Source organism: Athene cunicularia (assembly GCF_003259725.1).
Source record: "Athene cunicularia isolate RWA chromosome 1 unlocalized genomic scaffold, athCun1 chr1_part2, whole genome shotgun sequence".
NCBI lineage: Eukaryota > Metazoa > Chordata > Aves > Strigiformes > Strigidae > Athene > Athene cunicularia.
The window spans coordinates 76,061,774-76,081,906 of NW_020799092.1; the positions used below are offsets into that span (position 1 = coordinate 76,061,774).

The 20,133-nt window shown below is 45.0% G+C and overlaps 1 protein-coding gene across 2 annotated transcripts in view; it reads left to right on the top strand.

Annotated features, from left to right (window-relative positions):
- Window positions 1-20,133, top strand: part of CCDC3 (coiled-coil domain containing 3) — a 76,372-nt gene that overhangs the window by 20,986 nt on the left and 35,253 nt on the right. For both annotated transcript variants that reach the window (XM_026864001.1, XM_026863993.1), the window contains exon 3: window positions 19,585-19,867. In XM_026864001.1, the coding sequence (XP_026719802.1) occupies window positions 19,585-19,860 (276 nt within the window). In that variant the 3' untranslated portion in view covers window positions 19,861-19,867. The remainder of the gene's footprint in view (window positions 1-19,584; window positions 19,868-20,133) is intronic.

Genomic DNA, 20,133 nt, shown 5'->3' on the forward strand with positions numbered 1-20,133 from the left:
ATGGCCTTTAGTTCCCACCTCTTCCGCTCTGGAAGTCAATTGCTAGCTGGGGAAATGGTGATCTGTGGGAAGAGGTTTGGTTTTGTGAAGTTTGGCCCATGTTCTGTGGGAGGAGAGCCGTGCAGTTTGGAAAGCATCCATCTCAGGAAAATCATAAGTGGTAGGGCTGTCTAGACTAGTCAGGAAGGCGTGAACAAATAACCAGGGGAAAGTAGAAGAAGAAGAAAAGAAAGCATGATTCCTCACCTAGAATTAAATTAAGATGTCAGGAAAATAATGAATCAGAGCTTCAAAGGATGCAAACGGAATACGCTCTTAACTGACTTTATTCTAATGCTGTGAATCCTGCTAACAAGGAGGGGAAATCAGACATGCCCGTTGTTGGACTTACATGCTGCTGCTGGAAGCGGGTGGGGAGTGATGTGATAGGAATGTTACAATTAATTATTATAAATCTCTTCGTAACAACTGTGTGGGCAGCGTGCAGGTGTGTGTGAGGGCCTTGGCAGTCTGACAAAAATGTAATTATTGGTTATGGAGTTACTGGCAATACAGGAGCAAATGCTTTTCGGTGCTTTGTTGATCAGCAAAGTGCTAATTAGTGATTGCTAGAGGCCACCATGTTTCTCTGGAGAGGAAAGTCGTACCTCCTTAAACACCTGGATGTGGCCAGGGTTGGATCGTGGGGGTAAGTGTGACTTCGTGAGAGACTGCAATTACAGCAAGGATTTCCTGAGTCGGAAGTCAAACCAGAACTGTTCTGCCTTAAATCTCTTTTTTTTTTTTTTTTTTTTTTCTGATCTGCAACTGGCAATTGGTAGCAATATACATCCATATAATCTGATTTAAATATGGTGGGTTTTTAAACTGAAGTAGATCATTAGTTTGCCAGGGGTCATGATAGATTCCCCATCACTGAAAAAGGGGTTGGATCTTTTTTCTATGAGAAATAGGCACCTGCTGAGGTCATTTGGTGAATGTGAGGGATGAGGGATGTGACTTTCAACTATTTTATACAGGTAGTCAGATCTAATCTGTTTTAAACAGAACTGATTCTTGTTGCCTCGGTTGCCCCATACTGGATCTGAGCTTTCAGCATGTCATTTTCTAGTTTGGCTAATAGAAAATGTGGGTTTGGGGGCTATACATCATGTAATGGAGAATTTATTGTCCTTCACCAACGCCTGTTCTCAGGGATTTTTCTCCCTGTGGGCCACAGGAAACATTATACAGCCATGATTACAAGGAAATCTCAACCACAGGAATGAACAAGAAGGAGCACGGAAAGCACAGTCAGAAGCTGTCCAAGGCACCATTTTACCAAGCTCGACTGTAGCTGAAGAGCCAGGGTGAGAAAAAGCATTGCTGCATGGAAGCTGTCTTCTAAAATCACTTCAGAACAGGAGCCTTTTAAAGTTCCCCATCAAATGCAATAAAACACACTGTAGAGCAGCTTTAAAGACAGGGGGAAACCAATGGGTGATACATCTCCATCACAGCAGTAGTATCACAGACAGACAAGTAGTGCTTGTCAAGCCTGGGCTCCTTTAAAAATGTGCACTGAGCCCTTTCACACACTTAGTGCTGTTTGATGAAGTATTAAGGAAATGGGAAAGCATCCAGAAAACTGGTTCAACTCAGCTGACACCATGAAGTTTAAAAAAGGAGTAGGAAGGAGATGGAGGTCTGCAGCACACCACTGACCTGCTGGGGATGTGGGGATGCATCACGCTGGTCCTGCCAGCACAGCCCCACACTTGGAGGTGTCTGGCAGATGTTGAAAGGAAGGTTGGAATAACATCTGCTCATGCTGCTATGGGGTTTTTTTTTGGTCCTCATGGAGATAGAGAGATGGATTTTTGAGGTAGCCTTCAGGAAATTTCTGAGTCTGCTGACTACAAGGAGCAAAACTACCCCGTAACACCATATTGCCCTTGAAGACATGGAAAATCTGCAACGGTGGATTGATTGTCGGAGCTGAGCAGAGCTATGTCCTCTTCCTCTGAACTTCTGCAAGCCTCGCAGATGCTGTGTGAGAATTATTTGTGAGCTGTAATGCCTATAGTGGCTTAATAATACACACGCAGGATGAAGATTGGGGAGTGTCCATCTGCAGTTGCTACAGACTTGCTGTTTCATGGCCCTTGCTGTAACTTCATTGTTTCTTAACCAGGATTTTTAAAGTCCAGGCAACACACATCTGCATCCACTATGTCACCATCCAAGATTCAAAACTCAGCTCAGAAGTATTAGGTATAACTGTATATAACCCCTTCTCGTGATTCAACATCAAGGGGGGTCAATGCAAGAAGACACCTATGTTTTTCAGGTAATGTGGAATTTATTACAGGATCCCTCCCTTTTCCTTTGTATGTGGTTTTGTGTAGACTTCATGAATTATGAGTCATACAAAAATAAAGAAGTAAATGAGTTTTAAATCTGAAGACACTTTCAGATTTTTTTTTATAAAAGTGTCTTTGTTAGTTTAGGGTATTGGTCTACTTTGACAAGCTGTAGAGGTGGAACATTGCTTTGTGAGCTCTTTTTTCACCACTGCCTGCAGTAGACTTCGGTTTGGCCAAAGAGGCAAAAGACTGTCTGCAAACCCAAGGAAAAGCCTGAACTCTGAGGTTCAGCACAGTAATTGAATCAACTGGTATTTATGCTGGATTATCCCTATAATTTTCTTGTTTCTTGATTATTGCTACATATACATTGGTTTTATTCTAATTGTCTGAAAAAGCCTTTGAATAACTAAGCTTTGAGATGCCTGGGAAATACTCCCTCAGCAATCATAGGCATACACAAGGATAGTCTTCATAAAATTTGAGTATTCAAATTAGTGACCTAAGGCATGAGTTTACACCTACCCAGCAATGATACCACTGACTTCAATAAGCAGTTGTAAGCTGCCATGTGGCTATTGGATAAATGGCAGTTTCTTTAGCTGCTATCACATTATTTTTTATTTCCTTTCTGTCACCTTATCTAAATCGCTATGTGGTCGTGTAAGCATTGCCCTGAGTCTATAGCAGAGCATCTCCTCCAGTATGTCACTCCGTGTCCCTTCACACAAAGAAAAAGCTCAGAGCAAACTCCATTTCTTTGCATTTTTTAGTAGATTTGAACATCTGTGGCTTTTACTGAACTCAGTCCAGCTCTAGCTTCATGGTGTATCCGAAAGTTATGCTCTCGTTGTGTCTGAGGGACCCACTTCACTGGAGAATCAAAATGATTTTTAGTTTTAAGGTGTGGACAGTCATTAGCAGATCTGGGAGACAATATGGGGTTCTTCATATCTTCTTCTTGCTTCTAGACATCTGCCTTCTTTCACATGTTAACTCTGAAACCACCTTCCCTGTCTCTTTGCCTGCATTTCATGTGTGGTATTTTGGGGAGAGCTTGTTAGAGCCAAGCTCAAGTGTAGCCGGCACTTAGTTACAAGTGCAAACATATCATGAACGTCTGTCTTGCATTAGGATCTTTCCAGAAGCATGAAAACACAGCCAAGGTGCCTTCACAGGCTCTGCGTTCTCCCAGCACTTGTTGGTTCAACTGTTCTTAAAAAATGTGGGAGTTTGGGAGAGCGTGGATGTCAGCACCAGTAAGGATTTGCAGTGTGTCAAGTAAAGGGAAGTAGGCGGGTTATTTCAGAGCCGAGCCAGCCCTCCTCTTTGCTTGAGCTTTCAAGTGAAACTTCAGGGAGAGAAACGCAGTGAGCTCCGGTGGTAGATGGCTCTTTGGGGAGCTGCCAGCTGCTATTTCTGAGTTACAATTGGATTACACAATCCTGGAGCCGCATTGCACATTCATCACCACCTCCCGTCTGCAGCTGAGCTGCGAGGGGCCCCGGCCAGCCCAGTACCGAGACTCCAGAGGCTGGAGCCGGCCCGTCAGGAAGGATGGGAGGCAAGTGTGAAACTAGTTGCACTGCAGGTGGTGCAGTGGTTGTGAGGTCTACTGTTTGAAGTTTTCCCAAGCCACAGAGCTCAGGGAAAGCACCTGTGGGAATAGCAGCCGTCTTAGGTTTGTCAAAGGAAGACATGTCAAATCAGTGTAATCTCCTTCATGACAGGGAACGAGCCTGGTGAGTAGGAGACATGTAGTTTTGCTTGGGAAATGTTGGTTCAGTTCACAGAGAGGTTTTGGTGCATGAATAGATTTCTCCTGGGGGAAACACAGCCAGACTGCCCCAGGCACCTGTCTGGTGTGCACCAGCTCCTAATGGGAACACAAGGGATGCACGATTGGTCCTTCATACACCTTCTGATTCCCTTTCCTCATACATTTGCTCACCCTAAATACATCTAGAGCTTCAGAATGTAGATATGTTCCTCTTGCTCCAGCTGACTTGCTAATGTGGACACAGCCAACAGCCCCAGTCTTCTGGCAGTGTCTCACTTGAGACCTTGAGTTTCAGGCACTCAGATGTCACTGTTGGGTTTCTGTCACATGCAGTTACTCATCTCTGCTGCTTCTTTTCTCTTCGCTTTGAGCCAGTCCAAGGGCAGCTGCTCCAGCCACCTTACTGCTCAGGCATGGGTCAAGCCATCACTGTTGCACTGGTCTGGCATGGCAAATGTGACAGAAGGGATGGAGACCAACATTTCCCATGGCTTAGTGAGGGATTTCTGTGTCTTTTTGCTGGAAGACATGATCATAACACTTCCCAGCTGACCAGCATCATACTGAATAATCTCAGCAGATCAGGAGCATCTTTAAGGTATTACATCAAGGCATTTGGTTTTAAGCTTCCAAAAAGCCTTGTGCCTCAAGAGAAACTAAACTTCATTCTGTCCATGGTCAAGTGCAACCTCTGCCTTGCTCTCAATTTGAATTCAAAATGTCTAAGACACAGTTTCATCAATGTGTTCAGCAGTTTTTAGTAAGCTGGGTCTCCGCTTTTGCTTTTTGACAGCTCTGCCTAGACTGATGTATGTTTCTGCCCTTTCCTTCTGTGCAGGGATGAGTCTCCTCATTTCCACTGAAAGCCTACACAGTGCAGAGTCTCCTTTTATTTCGACACATATTAGGAATTACTTCATAAAAATCACTAAGGAGGAGAGTTGGAATTATCTTCAGATTTTATAACTTGGCTAAAAAAATCTGGCTGCAAGCTAAAACTTGACACATAAATCTCATCCAGGAAATAATTTAGTTTCCTTCCATCAAAACAGCAAACAGCTCCTCCCCCTCCCAAACACTTGCAAATTTCTCAATGGAAAAACGTTATTTTAGGAAGGGATTAAATAAAGAAACATTAGTAAGTGGCAGGATCTCTAGGGTGGGGAGAATATGGAAGGAAAAACACTTGAAATGATGCAATTTTTAATGGTTTTTTTTATGCTTCTTCACTTGAAATGCCTCACAAATATCCTGAGGGAGCAGTGTAGATCACCAGTTCGACTGTCTTTCAGTAACATCCTCTGCTAGAAGTGTAGGTGCTGTGTGCCAGTACAGCGATGTACTTATTAACGGGATTAAAAAAGACCAAGGCAGAACTGAGAAAACTGTCTGGATGGGAATCAGATTAAAGAAATTGATCATCCAGTCTTTCCAGCCGAACTTGTGTTGAAGTTTACATGTATTAACCCTAAGTCACATCTGGCTGATGGAGAGAGGCCTCAAATACCTGCAGGAAAGGGTTTCTACCAATTCTTCCAGAACCTTAGTGCCATGTTCTTGCTGTGCTCTTCCACACTAGCTCAAACTCCCGTTAATTTCTGTCCTAGACAACGAGTGAGGGTAAATGTTTCCCTCCCTTCCTCTAAAAACCCTTGTATACTCTTTGGCTGGCTTTTCTGCTGGTTTATAGACCTTTAGGTCCAAAAGAATAAGGGGTATGACCATTGACATATTGTTGCCCAACTGCTCACACCCATTTTGTCCCCATTGGTGATCAGTGCCTAAAGAGCAGTTGGTTTTGTAATCTGTGTCCCAATGAGGGAAGTTGCTGGAAGTTGTCCCTTTGGTCATGCTTGAAACCTTTGGGGTTTTGGGGCTATAACACCTACCCATCTGCATCCTCCACTGGTACGTCTGGAGCCAAGCAGAAGTATCAATGTGTCCATGTCCTCTCCAATGCCCCCTGCCAAGTCAGTGATTGTGTACCAAGCAGAGGACGCAGACGCTCTATCTTGATGACAAAGAATGACCTGAATGTGCTTAACCAACTAATAAATGACCCAGGTTTGAGCTGGTGAGACTCCAAAAATAAGGTGTTTTTTGCAGGTGGTAAAATGACAGCGCACCATTTCTTAGTCTTTTTCAACCTGCCGTGCACTTGTACAATGCCGCACCACTTCATTTGGTTGAGCAGGTCTAGTCCTTGTCCTGCAGGCAAACAGGGTTTACAAAGAAGTGAAAATATGTAGAAGGTAGTAATTAATGCCACAGAGATCCCTCTTTTTCCAGTGTTGTTCTGAGATTGAAGCCTTGTGTACATTATCTACAGCTCATTTTCCTCTCTTCAGCATCTGAGGGAATAAGGTTCAGTATTGCAGGATGTTTAACCATGTTACTTTTCCCTTCAAAGAAAACTTTTGGTTTAGACATGTGGAGAGATTTCCCAAATTCTCCAATGATTTTGAGTAGAATCTGCGATCCTTCCAGCTTTGGAAATTCCTCCTGCCTGTCGTGAACATGATATAGCACACACCCAAATCCCATGGACATTGCTCATGCATTTAAGCCAAGTATTCACATAGCCAGAATTTTCCCCTTCCTGCATAATGTGGACTTAAATGTCTTGATCTGTGACACTCAGAGATGCATCTCTCATATTAATAACTTTTACTGACTAGACCCCAGATTACCAAACACTCACCAGAATGCTCACCAGTCATGTGCTCCACTGCTGGACAATTTATCCAAGATCCTTACTGGAAAATGAGTTTCCATAACACTGAAGGCAGGGCTGCAGTGGTAGGGAATGTCTAACACCACCATTCATGGAAAACTGTGGTTTCTGAGCTCATACCCTGAATTTGCACAGAGAAGCACTGAAAATATTCTTACATGCAAGTAAGGTATCTGACCAGGGTCCTGGCTCCTGGCCCCACACTATCCAGACTTTGAATATAGGCTTTTCTGGTTTGGACTATAACACCTTAGAAAACTCTGTAAATCACACATGTCCTGTTATCCCCTTTTTTGGAGATGGGGAATTGAAACACAGAGAAACTGCTTTACTGGGACTGCTTTTCCCCCAACTTATTATTGCCCTCCCTGTAGTGGAAACATCCAGTTCCTTTCCTCTGATTAGGACATTCCTGTTATCTGCCCTCTTTGATTAGGTGTGAAGAGCACGTGTTGCTTACTGAGAACAAGCTGTTCAGATAATGCAGCTCAAAATAATTGTGATTTTGCTCTTCCAAAATTACCATTTCCAAAAGACGAGGAAAGTGTCCTAGTTAAGGGACTAGACTGGAGCCCAGGTCCTGGCTTCCTCATAGTGGTTTTTTTTGTTTTGTTTTGTTTTGTTTTTTTTTAATTGCTGTGATCTTAAGCAATTCCTGTGGAGTTGTGCAGATCTTGGTGTGGCTACTGTGATTGCTACTGTGGTGCTGGGGGACAATTCAGATCACCTCCTCTTTGGGCCTGTCCAGATGCTGTCTCTTGCTATTGCTAAAGTGATGCAATACAAAGCTGGTGAAAATATAGATAACTTCCATGCCAGAGAAATGTGAGAAAAGCAAAATGAATATCCACAGAAGAATTTTGGACTGATAGAGAAAATTAATTTCATAATCAGATCTGAAGCCCTCATATGCACACACATACACAATTCATAACACAGACTTACAGGGGATACATTTGCTACCTGTCCCACAGTATCTGGCCAGGAACAATAGCAGATTTTACAAGTAAGTAAAAAAACCCCAGGTACATGACAGCATGATTTTACAAGATCTTGCAGACCACAGGGCAGTTATTCACAAAAGAGCCAAAAAACAAAGTAGTGTGTCACTGAACTGCAGCTCAGAGGTATCATCATGTGCTCTCTGTGCAGTGGTGTGGCACTTGCTATGTAATTATCTCACTTCAACACAATTACTAATTTAGGATTAAACAGTCCAGAGCTGCCATTGTAACATTAACCAGCAGTGGAGCTCTATAATTTTGATGCTTGCAGGGAAGAGTTCACTAGAGGGCATCTGTCAGCCCCATGGACATTTTGTTTGGCGTAGCTGTGGCTTCAATCCTCCTTCTCCTGAAATCAGGCTGCAAAGAGGGCTCCAGGCTTCTGTGTATGGGGAGACTTGATTCATGCTTACCTTAAGACCTTGTTTTCCATGGGCATTCGAGCCAGTCCTGTGTGAAAAGCTTTTCCCTGTATAAGACAGTAATTTGTGCAGAACATGATGGGAGTTTCTGATGCTTCTGTGTTTATATGAAGCACACCAAAGTAGCAGGGAGAGACTTTGGACATTAAATATGATGCTGAATTTCAAATATGACCCTGTATTTCCCTGACCTGAAATATCTACTGAGAACTGAAATACTGGCCTAAGGAACAGGACCCTATCTGAGGGGTTGTACTGGAGTGAAACTGAAGCTTTTGACTCCAATGGAAACAGCTATTAATGCCCCAAATGCTTAGGGCCATTCGAGCACCAGCAAGCAGGAAGGTGATCCCCTAAATACCACGTCTGTGCACCTTGAAGACCGGTTATTTGCTAAACCCTGCCATACTCAGAGTAGCCTGTTACCCATTTATCGCATCCAGGGTGGTCTGGGGGCCCTTTCAGGATTTACAGCCCACGCAGCGGCCGGAGTTGTGGACAGGCTGCTCTGAGCTGCCCGGTGGGACGGGAATATCTGTGAGTAGCAGTGAGCTCCCGTCAGCCAGATGTTAGTGCTTGGAGATTGTTATTCAGAGCTGCTGATTAGTCTCTCAGGCATTTTGCCTCCTTGGTTCCTTTCTCAGCGTGCTGACGTTAGCCAGAGAGCGCCTGCAGATCGCAGATGTTTGTTTTTCCACTCCTTTGTCTTTGTTTCTTCAACCTCACAGAAGCTTTTCCACTTCACTGCTGTGGCAACCTGCGGCACTTCCGTGCTTGACTAAGGGCTGAACCTGGTCCTCTGCTCTGCATGTGCCTGTTCATCACCACTTGCTGGGTCACCTCTCCTGAGGCTGCCTGTGTGGGGCACAACAAACAGCTTCTCGCTGAGGTCTCCTCTTTGCTCAGGGCTTGCAGAGCAGCTCAGGAGCAGATACAAATGCCCTTTGTCAAGCCCCTGTGCTTCACCCAGTCTGATTTCAGTGCTGCTGCCGTCATTTCCCTCAAGGTTTCACAGATCCCTTATTGCTTGCAGGGAAAAGCTTCATTAGAGCCTCTTGTCTTGCTCCTGCCGTGACAGGGGCGTCTCTGGCTGTGTGCGTAAGCATGGTATCTGAGTTGTTTCCATACTACTCAGATCTGGTTTAGTGCCTGCTTCCCTGCTCTAAATTAGTTTTTCTGACTCATCCTCCAGAGTAATTTCTGTCTCTCCATTGACTGTAGAGAGAGCCCAGAACACCAATGTTTCCTACCCAGCATCTAGGTTAGATACATTAAGTAGAGTGGTGCAAAGACTATTCCAAGGGATCCACCAAGCCCAGTTGAATATGGGTCTCTGTATGCCCTTTTCAGTCCCCACACTTTCCTGCACCCAAGTGGACTTGACAAATGAAGTAAAGCAGCTCTGGCAGTTCCTACAGATGCTCAGGAGCGATGGGGACACCTCCACTTCCCAGTAGCATCAGAGGATGTCAGGTTGCCCTGGGCCACCTGCATTTGCTCTTTGAAATCCAGAAGCTGTGCACAGCAGCAGTGCACGCTCAGGGCTTCCAGCCGAGCCTGCAGCCAAGGAAATCCTATCTGTTTGTAAAGGCAGCCGAGCTGCAGCAGCTTCTGTGAAGTATGAAGCCAAGATGTCCAGTGTGGAGGGATTTATAGGGCAACATGACTTTTATAGACATTGCGTTAAATTTGAAAATTTGCCTTTCTCAGCATGGGTTCTCCTCCTGTGCATAAAACTTTCCCTAGGTATGATATATTCTCTGGGGAGGAGACATGGACTCCACTTATAGTAAATATTCTTGTTTCTGTGTTGTCTTGAGAGGCAGCATTTAATGCGTTGGAGTCACACTGTGGCCATTTGCCAATATCCGTCCATAGCCTGCTGGGATTTGCTCTGTTTCTCTCTTTCCCCTTTTTGACTTAGAGGTGACAGAGAAGTGATTTTTTTTTTTTCATATTAAATATAAAATATATTTTATTATATACTTACTGATCCCAGTCCTTCCCTTCTTGGCAACAGAGGATGTGTGCACTCAGCATTTGTGCTCTGAACCTGCCAAGAGGTACATGGAGGTCTGGCATAGCCTTACTCACAGGAGGTTTTCAATTCATTAAGCCCTTAATCAACCTTGTTTCCATGTTTACATGTGCCCTCCGTTGTCCCACAGCCCACATCTCCCACCTGTTATTTTGTACCCCTAACAGCTATGCTTAATCCAACCTCAGTTTACAGACATTCATACAAGCATCTGCCATGCAAGTGCATCAGTCACCTCTGTTACGACCCCCAGGGAACTCCTAAAAGTTGTAATACATTAGACTGAAGTAAATCATACTTAAAGTAAATGCCCCAAACCAGGTATAATCCTGATTTAAACTAATATTGTTCTCATGCAAATTGACATTGGTAAAGATAAATATGTTTCCTCACCAGCTGATGTTGGTTCTCAGCTTCATCTGTAGCTGGGGATGGTATATTTGAATATATTGTACTTCCCTCACTGCTACCCTGCTATAGGGTGTATCCCATCTATATAATAGAACCATTAAATTAAAAGAAGTTTCTAGGATCTGTTGTAACACGAAGTAGAATTCAGCTCATTCAAAAATCAGCACCGACATTTCACTAAACAGGAGCAAAGTGTAAGATGCTGTGCTGCTCTGATCAGCAGTTTCTCATTTCCCTGTGTGAAAATCAGTGAGAGGGAAGGACACAATATACTGTTTCTGGGTCTTTCTGGTTTTATCCCTTCCTTGGTATTTAATTAATTTGTTGTGTGTATGTGTGGGGGGAATGGTGACCTAATCCTATTGAAATACAAGCCAAGTAAAACAAGTTTAGATGGAGACACAGTCACACAGCAACTTTCAGTTCGAGAACAATACACTTGAGGTAAGGTATATTGGCAAAGTAGCTTTAGGCATATCAGACCTAATTAGTTTTATTGTGATAATAATACTACTAGGTGGGAAAAATCTGAGCTGGAAGTTAAAGTGGATAACAAGTTTTGGGAAGTTTGGTAGCTGTGGAAATGAAAAGTTTCTGTACATGTTATAGAAAAAGCCTCTCACAGAGACTTTTGAAGCCCAGCTGAAACAGCAACCCCGGCTCTGAGACAGAAATGAAAAAAAAAAAAAAAAAAAAAAAAAAAAAAAAGAAAAAGCAGTAATTCAGTAACTTGGTCATTTTCAGCATTCAGACAGAGCAAAATGCAGAAATCTGTGAGGCAGCCTGCCTTGTAAGGTAGACTTAAAACCGTGTTTGTTCTCAGCACCTGAATTGCTTCTAACAACAGAGAAAAGATTTTGGTTTTCCTGACTCAAAACATTTTCCTTTATGCTCAGCATAGGTGAGCTGGGTTGTGCACTTTGTCAGTGTCATTTATCTATGGGTAAGCAGCTTCATCCACGCCTGCACTGTGTCCTCTCCAGGAATGGGACAGAGGTGTCTCAGGAATATCTACCACCTGTGCATGGTACCTAGAAGGAACCAGAGCAGACGCTGCATTGCCTTGGATGTGATATTTGCAATGTGTATCTTGCAAATAGTCGTGTTGCAAAGTCCATGAGCTGTCTGCAATGAGCTCCGGACATCCCTTGTAATAGGGGTGGAGAGCAAGGAGCAGTGTCCTGGCTGCTGTCTCTGCTTTTGCACCCTCTGGAGGCATGTGTCACCCCACCGTTTGTTATTTCACTGGCCACCCTGAGTATTTTTGGTGAAGGGAGTCAGACGGGGGTGGCGTGGGTCCCAAGAGGCTGGCGGGGTGACACCGCCTGCCCTGGGGGCTAATCCCCTGGGACAGCTGTAAGATCTTCCGCTTCCCCCCAGCCCTGACCCATCTCAGAGGGTGCACATTGCCCACAGCCTTGAGCCAGGAGCGGTGCCGAAGGCTAAGAATGCAGAAGGCACAAGGTGTGGGGCTGGTGGTGCTGAGCACCAAGCCTAAGGCTCGGCAGCTGCAGCCAGGCGAGGAGGAGGAGGAGGAGGAGGAGGAGGAAGAGGAGGAGAAGGAGGGCTGCTCCTGCTAAACCGCTTAGACTCGAGACTTCACTGGCGCTCCCCTCCCAGATCCACCACCGCATTCCTGTGGCATCTTGGGCGAATCGCTCAGAGGAAAGTTTTCAAAGGAAACTAGGCGAGAGCGGAGCGCCTCCGCCTCGGAGTGACAGGGAAAGCAGCCGCCTGGCTCTTGGTGCGCCTCCCTCACGGACTGCGTGGTCAGCGATGAAAGGGACTTGGAGATGCCCCAGAGTGAGGTCCTACCCTCTTGATTTATTTTTCTCTTCCTGGAGACCTTCTGTCTCCCACTGCCTGGGCAGGCAATTTAGGGATTTACTGTCAGAACTGACTTATCTGCTCACTTGGCACAAGTGAGGTGCCTGTGGTAGGCAGCCTGGCTCGTACCCTACACCTTTTTTTTTCCTTTCCTGTCTTCTTGATTAGTGTGGTTTCTATTCTTGTTAAACCATCGCCTTTTTTTCCTTTGCAAGTATAGAGAATAGGGTGTTGATTCCTTCCTGGGTACTGGCAGTAACCAATCCAACTCCTGTGGAGACACGCTTCCACCTACATCCCCAGTCTTGTCAGAGGGTTCTGGATGTGACTGGCACTTGGTATCTTTGCATCCTTCCCCTCAGCACCCTCTCAGGCTTCAGGGATCAAAGTGTCTGGGGAAAACAATGCCCCAGAACACACTCTAAGCATGGTTTTGGGGACAGGGACTTCTTTCCAGGTACTTCCAGGGTTGAGAGTCTTTTCATCAGCCCTCAAGTGCCTCCTGATACCCCTGTGTCCTCTAAAAATCACCCCTAGCCTGGGAGCAGGGGTGCAAGGGCTGTGAGTTCAAAGGTAGGGTTTTGAAATGTATGCCTGTAACACCCACTGCAGATGAGAGCCACCAGCAATTCAGACACCTTTCCAGAGAAGAAGGTCTGTTTTTTCGAAGTACTTAATCACAGGAAAGTATCTTTTCTAAAAAATCTGTTGTTCAGCTTAAGATCATTATTTAAAAAAAAAAAGATGAGAAGAAAAAGTGTTTTACTCTGTGAGTAAACCATCATCTGTGCTGAGTCAGTGACTTGGTGGAGCTGCTGGCATTCAAGCCTTACGTCACAGCTTGTAAACACCATTCACATTTTCCAGGTACACGGGCCCTTCTCAACTGCTCAGGGGGACATCAGGGCCAAGTATCACCCAAGAGACCTGCCAAGACGCCATCCAAGCACTGCCCCTGGCAGGCACTCCAACAGTTCTTGGTATGGTTTTCCACCAAGCAATGGTTTGATGCAAATTGGAACTCCAGATTGCTTGTGGACATAGATTTGGGTCTGTTGCCAGGGCAAGGTTCTACAAACTATCTGTATGTTGCCCTTGAAGCCTGCCCCGGGTAGTCAGTGATGCCAGCTGCCATTTTGTGGGACTCAGAGTGGGATCCATCTCAGTCTGAGCAAGTCATCTAGGCAATGGAGGGGGGATTCCCAAAAGTGGTTCACCCAAGGTAGGTGTCTAAGGTAGGGAAGGAGTCTCTTCTTGGATGTGCCTGTTCCTCTCTGATGATGGTTGGGAAAGGTGAAATGATTTGCCTTGACTGGCTACATCTTAGGAGTTTGAAGTGAAAATCTTTTAGTGAGCAGTGAAATGGGGAAGAAAAACACTGTTTGCAGTGCTGAGACACCTCAGAGTGGGTTTAGTCTGTCAGAGATTCCTTGCGATCAGTGCTTCATACCCAACGAAGTCCCCATCTCCAATATTTCAAATGAACTGGAGACTTGTGCCGCAAGCCTTACACCTCCCACAGAAAATGGTGACCCAGCATTCAGTAAGATAAGTAAGATAAGAACAGCCGCAATAAATTCTTTCTTGATCCAGGTCTTGTGTATCTTTGTGATTCATATGAAGTCCTAGGGTAAAAACTCCACTTGTTTCCATTAATGCCAGTGATGCTGGATTTGCCCTTGGGACCCTGATCTGATACCTCTGAAAGGTGCAGCCTTGCAGCAAGCAGAGGTGGTTTAACCCAGCACTGCCATGCTCCCACCACTTCACCCAACACGATGGTTTAACAGTGCTGACAGGGGCTTTTCCACACTTCAGCAGGAGTATTAGTCTTGGCTGAAAGGTCCCAGTACTGGAGGTTAAGTCACTCCATCCCAAACCCAATACCCTCCGCTGCCAGACTTGTCCTGCTATCCTTTGCCGCACCATCTGGCTTTCCATCCAACATGCTTGCTCCCACATAGCCTGCTGAAAGGGGCTGAACAAAAGGAGAAAGTGATGCTCAGAGTCTGAAATGTGGCTATGCTAAGGCAAGGCTCAAAGGGGACCTCCCTGGCCAGGAGAGGTGAAGATCATCTGCATGGCATGAACTGTATCATGTCCTTATCAACTCCTCCAGGGCACAGAGCCCTTCCTCTTGCTAAGAACACAGAAGAGGTTAGGGAAATAAATCCTGATAGAGTTAAAGAAAAATAAAGAGCTGTGTTTGGATTCTGAGCCCCTTGAGAGAGAGTTCATGAATTATTGCTGTGCTGAGACAAATAGAGCTGGAGGTAACGCACTTTGTGCTGCGTAAGGATTCGGTTTAAGATGTTTTATATAACAAACAGCGGTAAAGCACAGAGCAGCAAGTCAATGTGCAGCAAATGCAGGCAGTTTTTACCTTTTCTGTGGAACAGATTTATAGCAGGGAAGGGCAAGAGGAAAGTGGCATGGGGATCTTGCTGGGATGCAGTGCGGAGGAGGCTCGACAGCAGAGCAGAAGCTGTGCTTCCCAACCTGCAGTGCTTGGGCTGTGTTTCCAGCCTCATTTCTTCCACTATATGCTCCCAATAGGTTGTGCTGGGGCGATGCTGGGTCTGGGATGCTGAGGAAGTATCCTGGCTAGACAATGCTCCAGTGCGGGCCGGTAGGAAGATTTGAGGGCGAGAAACCAAAGTGATCCATGCCCAGTTCTAAAACCATGTCATGTCCATGCAAAGATCAGGTCTTACTGTCACACATTTAAAGGCATTCTTACAGTCATCTTGCCCGATGATACCCTATTTCTAAGTGTCCAAACATACTGTCTGATGTGAAAGATATGTTTAGGAGACCTGAAATTAAAGAGTTTTAGGTAGTAGGGCTCCACTGCTGTTTAGCAGTGCTGCCCATAGGGAGCACGCATGAGGAGCTAGCTAGAACTCAGCTTTTTTCTCTTTGGTAGATGAAGAGCAAGACTTGGGTGCCACTGCTGGGTTTTGAGTGAGTGGAGCTCTGTAACACTAACTTCAGCCATTTATGGACAATTTGTGGTGGACAAAATCGTGCCTTTATCCACGGGGCATTTCCCAGCCACTGACCCATTCAAATGAAGCTTATAGAAGTCAGATGTGTGTGTCTGTCAACGAGACAAATGTATATGTACGTCAATTCAGGGTGTTTGGTAAAGGGCTCGCATGCCTGTAATGTGACGCTCCAAAAATCAGTTTGATTTGTTACAGTGCTGATTTGTTTGGCAGATGGACAGATTTTGTAAATCATCTAGATGTGGTGAAACTTAAAACTGGTATATTTGTGACAGGATGTTTCAGACAAGTACTCAAATATATTTAATTTGTAGTTTCACAGCTGTAGGCTGTCTGGGATAAATCCTGAGGAGCTGTGTGGTTCTTGTGTTATCCTTCTTGTTACATCTCCTGGTACTGCTCTAGACTCAAGTTTTAACCGTTGCTGAGGATGCCTTGCTAACAAAACTGTGCAACAAGCAGACGTGCAGACAGATCTCCAGAACAAACAACTCTTTTGAACTGTGGGTCACTAGAGAATGTAACTTTTGAAGGGAACCTAGAAAAATAACCCGTAAGCTTTTCTGAGGAGCCATTTCTTGGTCCTTTTCTCCATTTCTCAGGCCTGTTGGCATGCGTGCCATGCTAAGTGTGGCATCTCAGAGCTGTCGCTTAACTGTCTGCTGTTGATACCTTGTGGGAATAAGAGTTATCAGCTATCCGTCCTTTCCCATCATTCCCTCCAGTGGCACCAAGTAGAACTGGCTCCTCAGGGACTTAACTTGCTGGATGGAGATTTCATTGTCCTTTAAACATTGCATAACCCCCCCACCCCTACCTTCTTTATGTACCTGACATGACAAGCTGTGATGGGGAATGGGAGCACAGGCCACTCCCAGAAACAAAATCCAGTTCTCTGTAGCTTTTAGCAATGCCTTTGGACTAAGGTCTGAATTTGTTGGTCATCAGTGCTAACTGTGCAAATTTATGGGTGCAAGAGGCCAGAGAAAATGGGGTGTGAAATTCTTGTCTGTAGATATGCTCCTCAGGAATGACTGCTCAGTGCAAGGATATCTCATCTGGCTGTAAACAAAAAGTATTTAAGTTGCAACACAGCCTGAGGTCTGATTAACTTCTCACCTATTTGTTCAGCAGCTGGGTTAGTTACACAGGCTGTGTTGAGCTCCAGCTGTAGCAGTTCCACAGTTCTCAGCACCAGTTTAAAAATAACTTGGTTGCACCCATCTAAGCTGCAGCCCTAGCAGTAACAGCAAGGGTAGGACAGCACTCACATTAAACATCATCCCAACTGCAGAACCTTGTGAAAAATGCTGTTTATAACCCACCGAGTTTGGTGAGAATGTGAGGACTCCATCTTGTTATTTTTCCCATGTAGAGGGAGCAAAGAACTTGTTTGCATCTGGTAGTATTGCGACTGCAGGCAGGCATCCAGTTACCAAGATGGGCTCTTCCTATCACCTACCCTGTTGGTAAACACAGCTATGAGTGTCCAACAGTAGCTGAGTTTTCTATAGCTATGTTGTTCCAGTGATCTCTCGGGATATCTCCAGATAATTTAGGCACTAAACCATGGGCTTCAGACTATAGAGTGAGGACCTGGAAGAGGAACAGCATAACGAAATGTGCTGGCTAGCTTTTTGGTGGTGTTTGAGAAGTTTCTGAGTGTCCCTGTAGAGCTGGACTACCTCTGCTGCCAGAGGACCAACCTCGAAAGGTTTGGGAGTGCCTCTGGGATGAAGCTAATGCCATCCCTGATGTCTGCCACCAGACATTACCATTCCCCAACCAGGCAGCTGATGGATGAGACACAGCTGGGTTTACACAACCTTACACTTCAGCTGCATGAGTTGTTTGTTCCTCTGCACTGGGCTCTGTCATGTGCCATGCCTATCACTGCATCAATGGAAAATGCAAGAAATCCCTCATGAAGTAGAGTTTTCACCTCCTGTCTTCCCAACAAACCTCTTTTCCTAACTCAGTTCTCTCCTTCACAGGGAGTTAAATTCAAGAAGTGTTCTGCTTGAAGTTTTGCAAGGGTTTGGCAAACACAAAGGCCAAGATGTGCTGGCTGTTTTCATATAGCACTTGGAATGAGCTGTGATCAAAACCAAATTCTCTCCTCTTTAGTGCAATTTCTGGCTCCCTATCTGTGAGCTCCCGGTCTCCCTAGTATCCATTTTTAAAAGAGCCCTAGTGAGAAGCTGGTCAGGGCAAGCATTTGCCTTTTAGCAGAGCTCTACAGTGCTTTAGCACAAGAAGCAAGAGTTGATGTGGACTGGAAGCAGTTGCTTTGTTTGTATTGACTGGCCATGGTTTTTGGCTGCTGGGGGTTTCCAAAGCAAATGAAACAGTATTCATCAAAGCGGGCTGCCTCCCCTACTTTCAGTTGTCAAAAATACTACAAAGTAAGATGGAAAGAAACACGTAATCCTTCATCATCACAGTGAGGATTTACTTGTTTATTTAGATTCCCTGTCTGTTCCAAATGTTCTGCCAGAGAAAGCCCATCCAGGCTCCAGGAGTGCTTGACACACATAAAAAAAAAATCTAGCTGTAATAGGAAATAAATCCAGCAGAAGATAGTGCCTCTCCTCACAGTGCACCAGTGCAGCAATCAGCTGAAAGTCCCACTTGCACAATAAAATATCTCAGGATGCTTTTTGTGGGAAAAAAAGGAAGGAGGCACATGACCCAGGGCAGAGATGGATTTCAGTGGTGGCTCCTCTAGATCAGAAACTTTGTGGTGGGGCTGTCCTTGAGCCCCAGGCACCTCCTCTTTTTCTGCTTGGAAAATGTTGCCCAGGTAGAAAGCACAGAACTTGATGCCTTTGTAGTCAGTGAAATGTGCTCAGTGTGATTCCTCCCACTGCCCTAGGTGGTGGAGATCTCCCTCTTGAAGGGTATCTCTCCCTGCGGACATTACGGGGAATAAAAAAGGAGCCCAGACCTGAGTCTCACTTTTCAGTACTTAAGAGAAGGCAGCTGAATCTCATCCCAAGTGATGCTGTGCATCAGGAGCACAACTCCTTTGCATTGAAACTAGTCAGTGACCTTTGTCACTGTTGTTTCTCATCCCATTCCTATTGCTGCACCTACAAACAGGAGGCAGGTCTGAAATAGGAGACCATAAACATGTCAGTCACATATAGCTGAGCTGAGATGGACCTCTGAGGTAGTTGAGGAAGAACAACTGTCCCACACATGTTTTGCATTTGGACCACCATCCAACACAATGGATTTGAACCTGTGAGCTGCTATTCTAGTTATGCCTTGGGTGCAGCACCTCTGAAGCTGGTTCCTTCTTCTTTTGCCTATCTATGAGCCACAGGCATGAGTGGACATCAAGAGCCTGATGTTCCTACTGGGGGAAATATTGCAATAAGTTGGTAGCAGGTAGAATGGAAGGGGTAGTTTTCAGCCAATGACCCTCCAAAAAATTACTTCTGTTAAAGTTAACGGGATCTTAAATGCTCATAGAAACTGTTGAGATTTTACCATTTAGAGTTTCATCTGAAAGAAGCCCATATAATGAGATATTTAAGACAACTCAGTTCTTGAAAAGGCAAAACCAGCCAGTTCTGAGTTCTGCGGGTGAAGTCCTTATTCCACATGTTGACATAAAGAACAAAGGGAAGGCTCATGTCAAAATCTGGGTTTCTGAAGGGCTGATAAGATGAATCAAATCACCCCTTGGCCTGAAATCCAGTTTCATACCAGAAATAGGGCATCATTCCTCAATAAATTCCTATGTGGGATGGACAGGTCTATCAAAACAGTTCATAAAAGTAATTGTGGATCACCAGTATTTTTAAGATCTACAGTTCTGGGTCTTATCTGATCACAGAAGTGAAAGAGAGGATTTTACTAAAAAGAGTATAAAAAAAGAATTCAAAAAGAAGCATTCTACTTTTGAAGAGCTGTGAGGTGTTTCAAGGAACACCTGAATTAACGCTTGCTTTAATAATTTTTTGTGTAAAGGTCACCTGTTGCTATTGTGTTTCTGCTGTCCCCTCAGCTGATGTGCTCCTCAGTCCAGAAAGCCCTGTTTGAGGAGGAGGACAGAGTGAAGAAGCTGCAGCAGAAAGTGGCAACGCTGGAGAAGCGCAACAAGCAGCTGCGAGATCGGGTGAAGAAAGTCAAGAGGTCTCTCCGGCAAGCCAGGAAAAACACCAGGCACGTGGAGCAGATGAACCGAAAGCTCAGCGAGAAACTTTCCTCTGCAGGTGGTCAGATCCCCTATATTAACTCTCTGAAGCAGGAGAACTCCCATGCTACCTACCTTAAAGTATAATGGAAGGGTAAGTGCTCAGGCCAATGATACTGGTGAATTTTGCCTGCATTAGATCAGGATCTGGCCCTCACACCTTGTCTACACTGTGCTTCAAACCTTGCCTAGAAAATTAATCTGAATTTGCTTCAGACACAGTGCTAGATTAAACAGGAATGTAAACTGTGTTTGGTTGGGTATTGGAGGCACAGCCCAAAACCATGTCCTCACTGTCCTTGGTGGAGATATTAACGTAATACCCATGTAATCTGTGCTTCTCCGCCCTCACCACCCCCC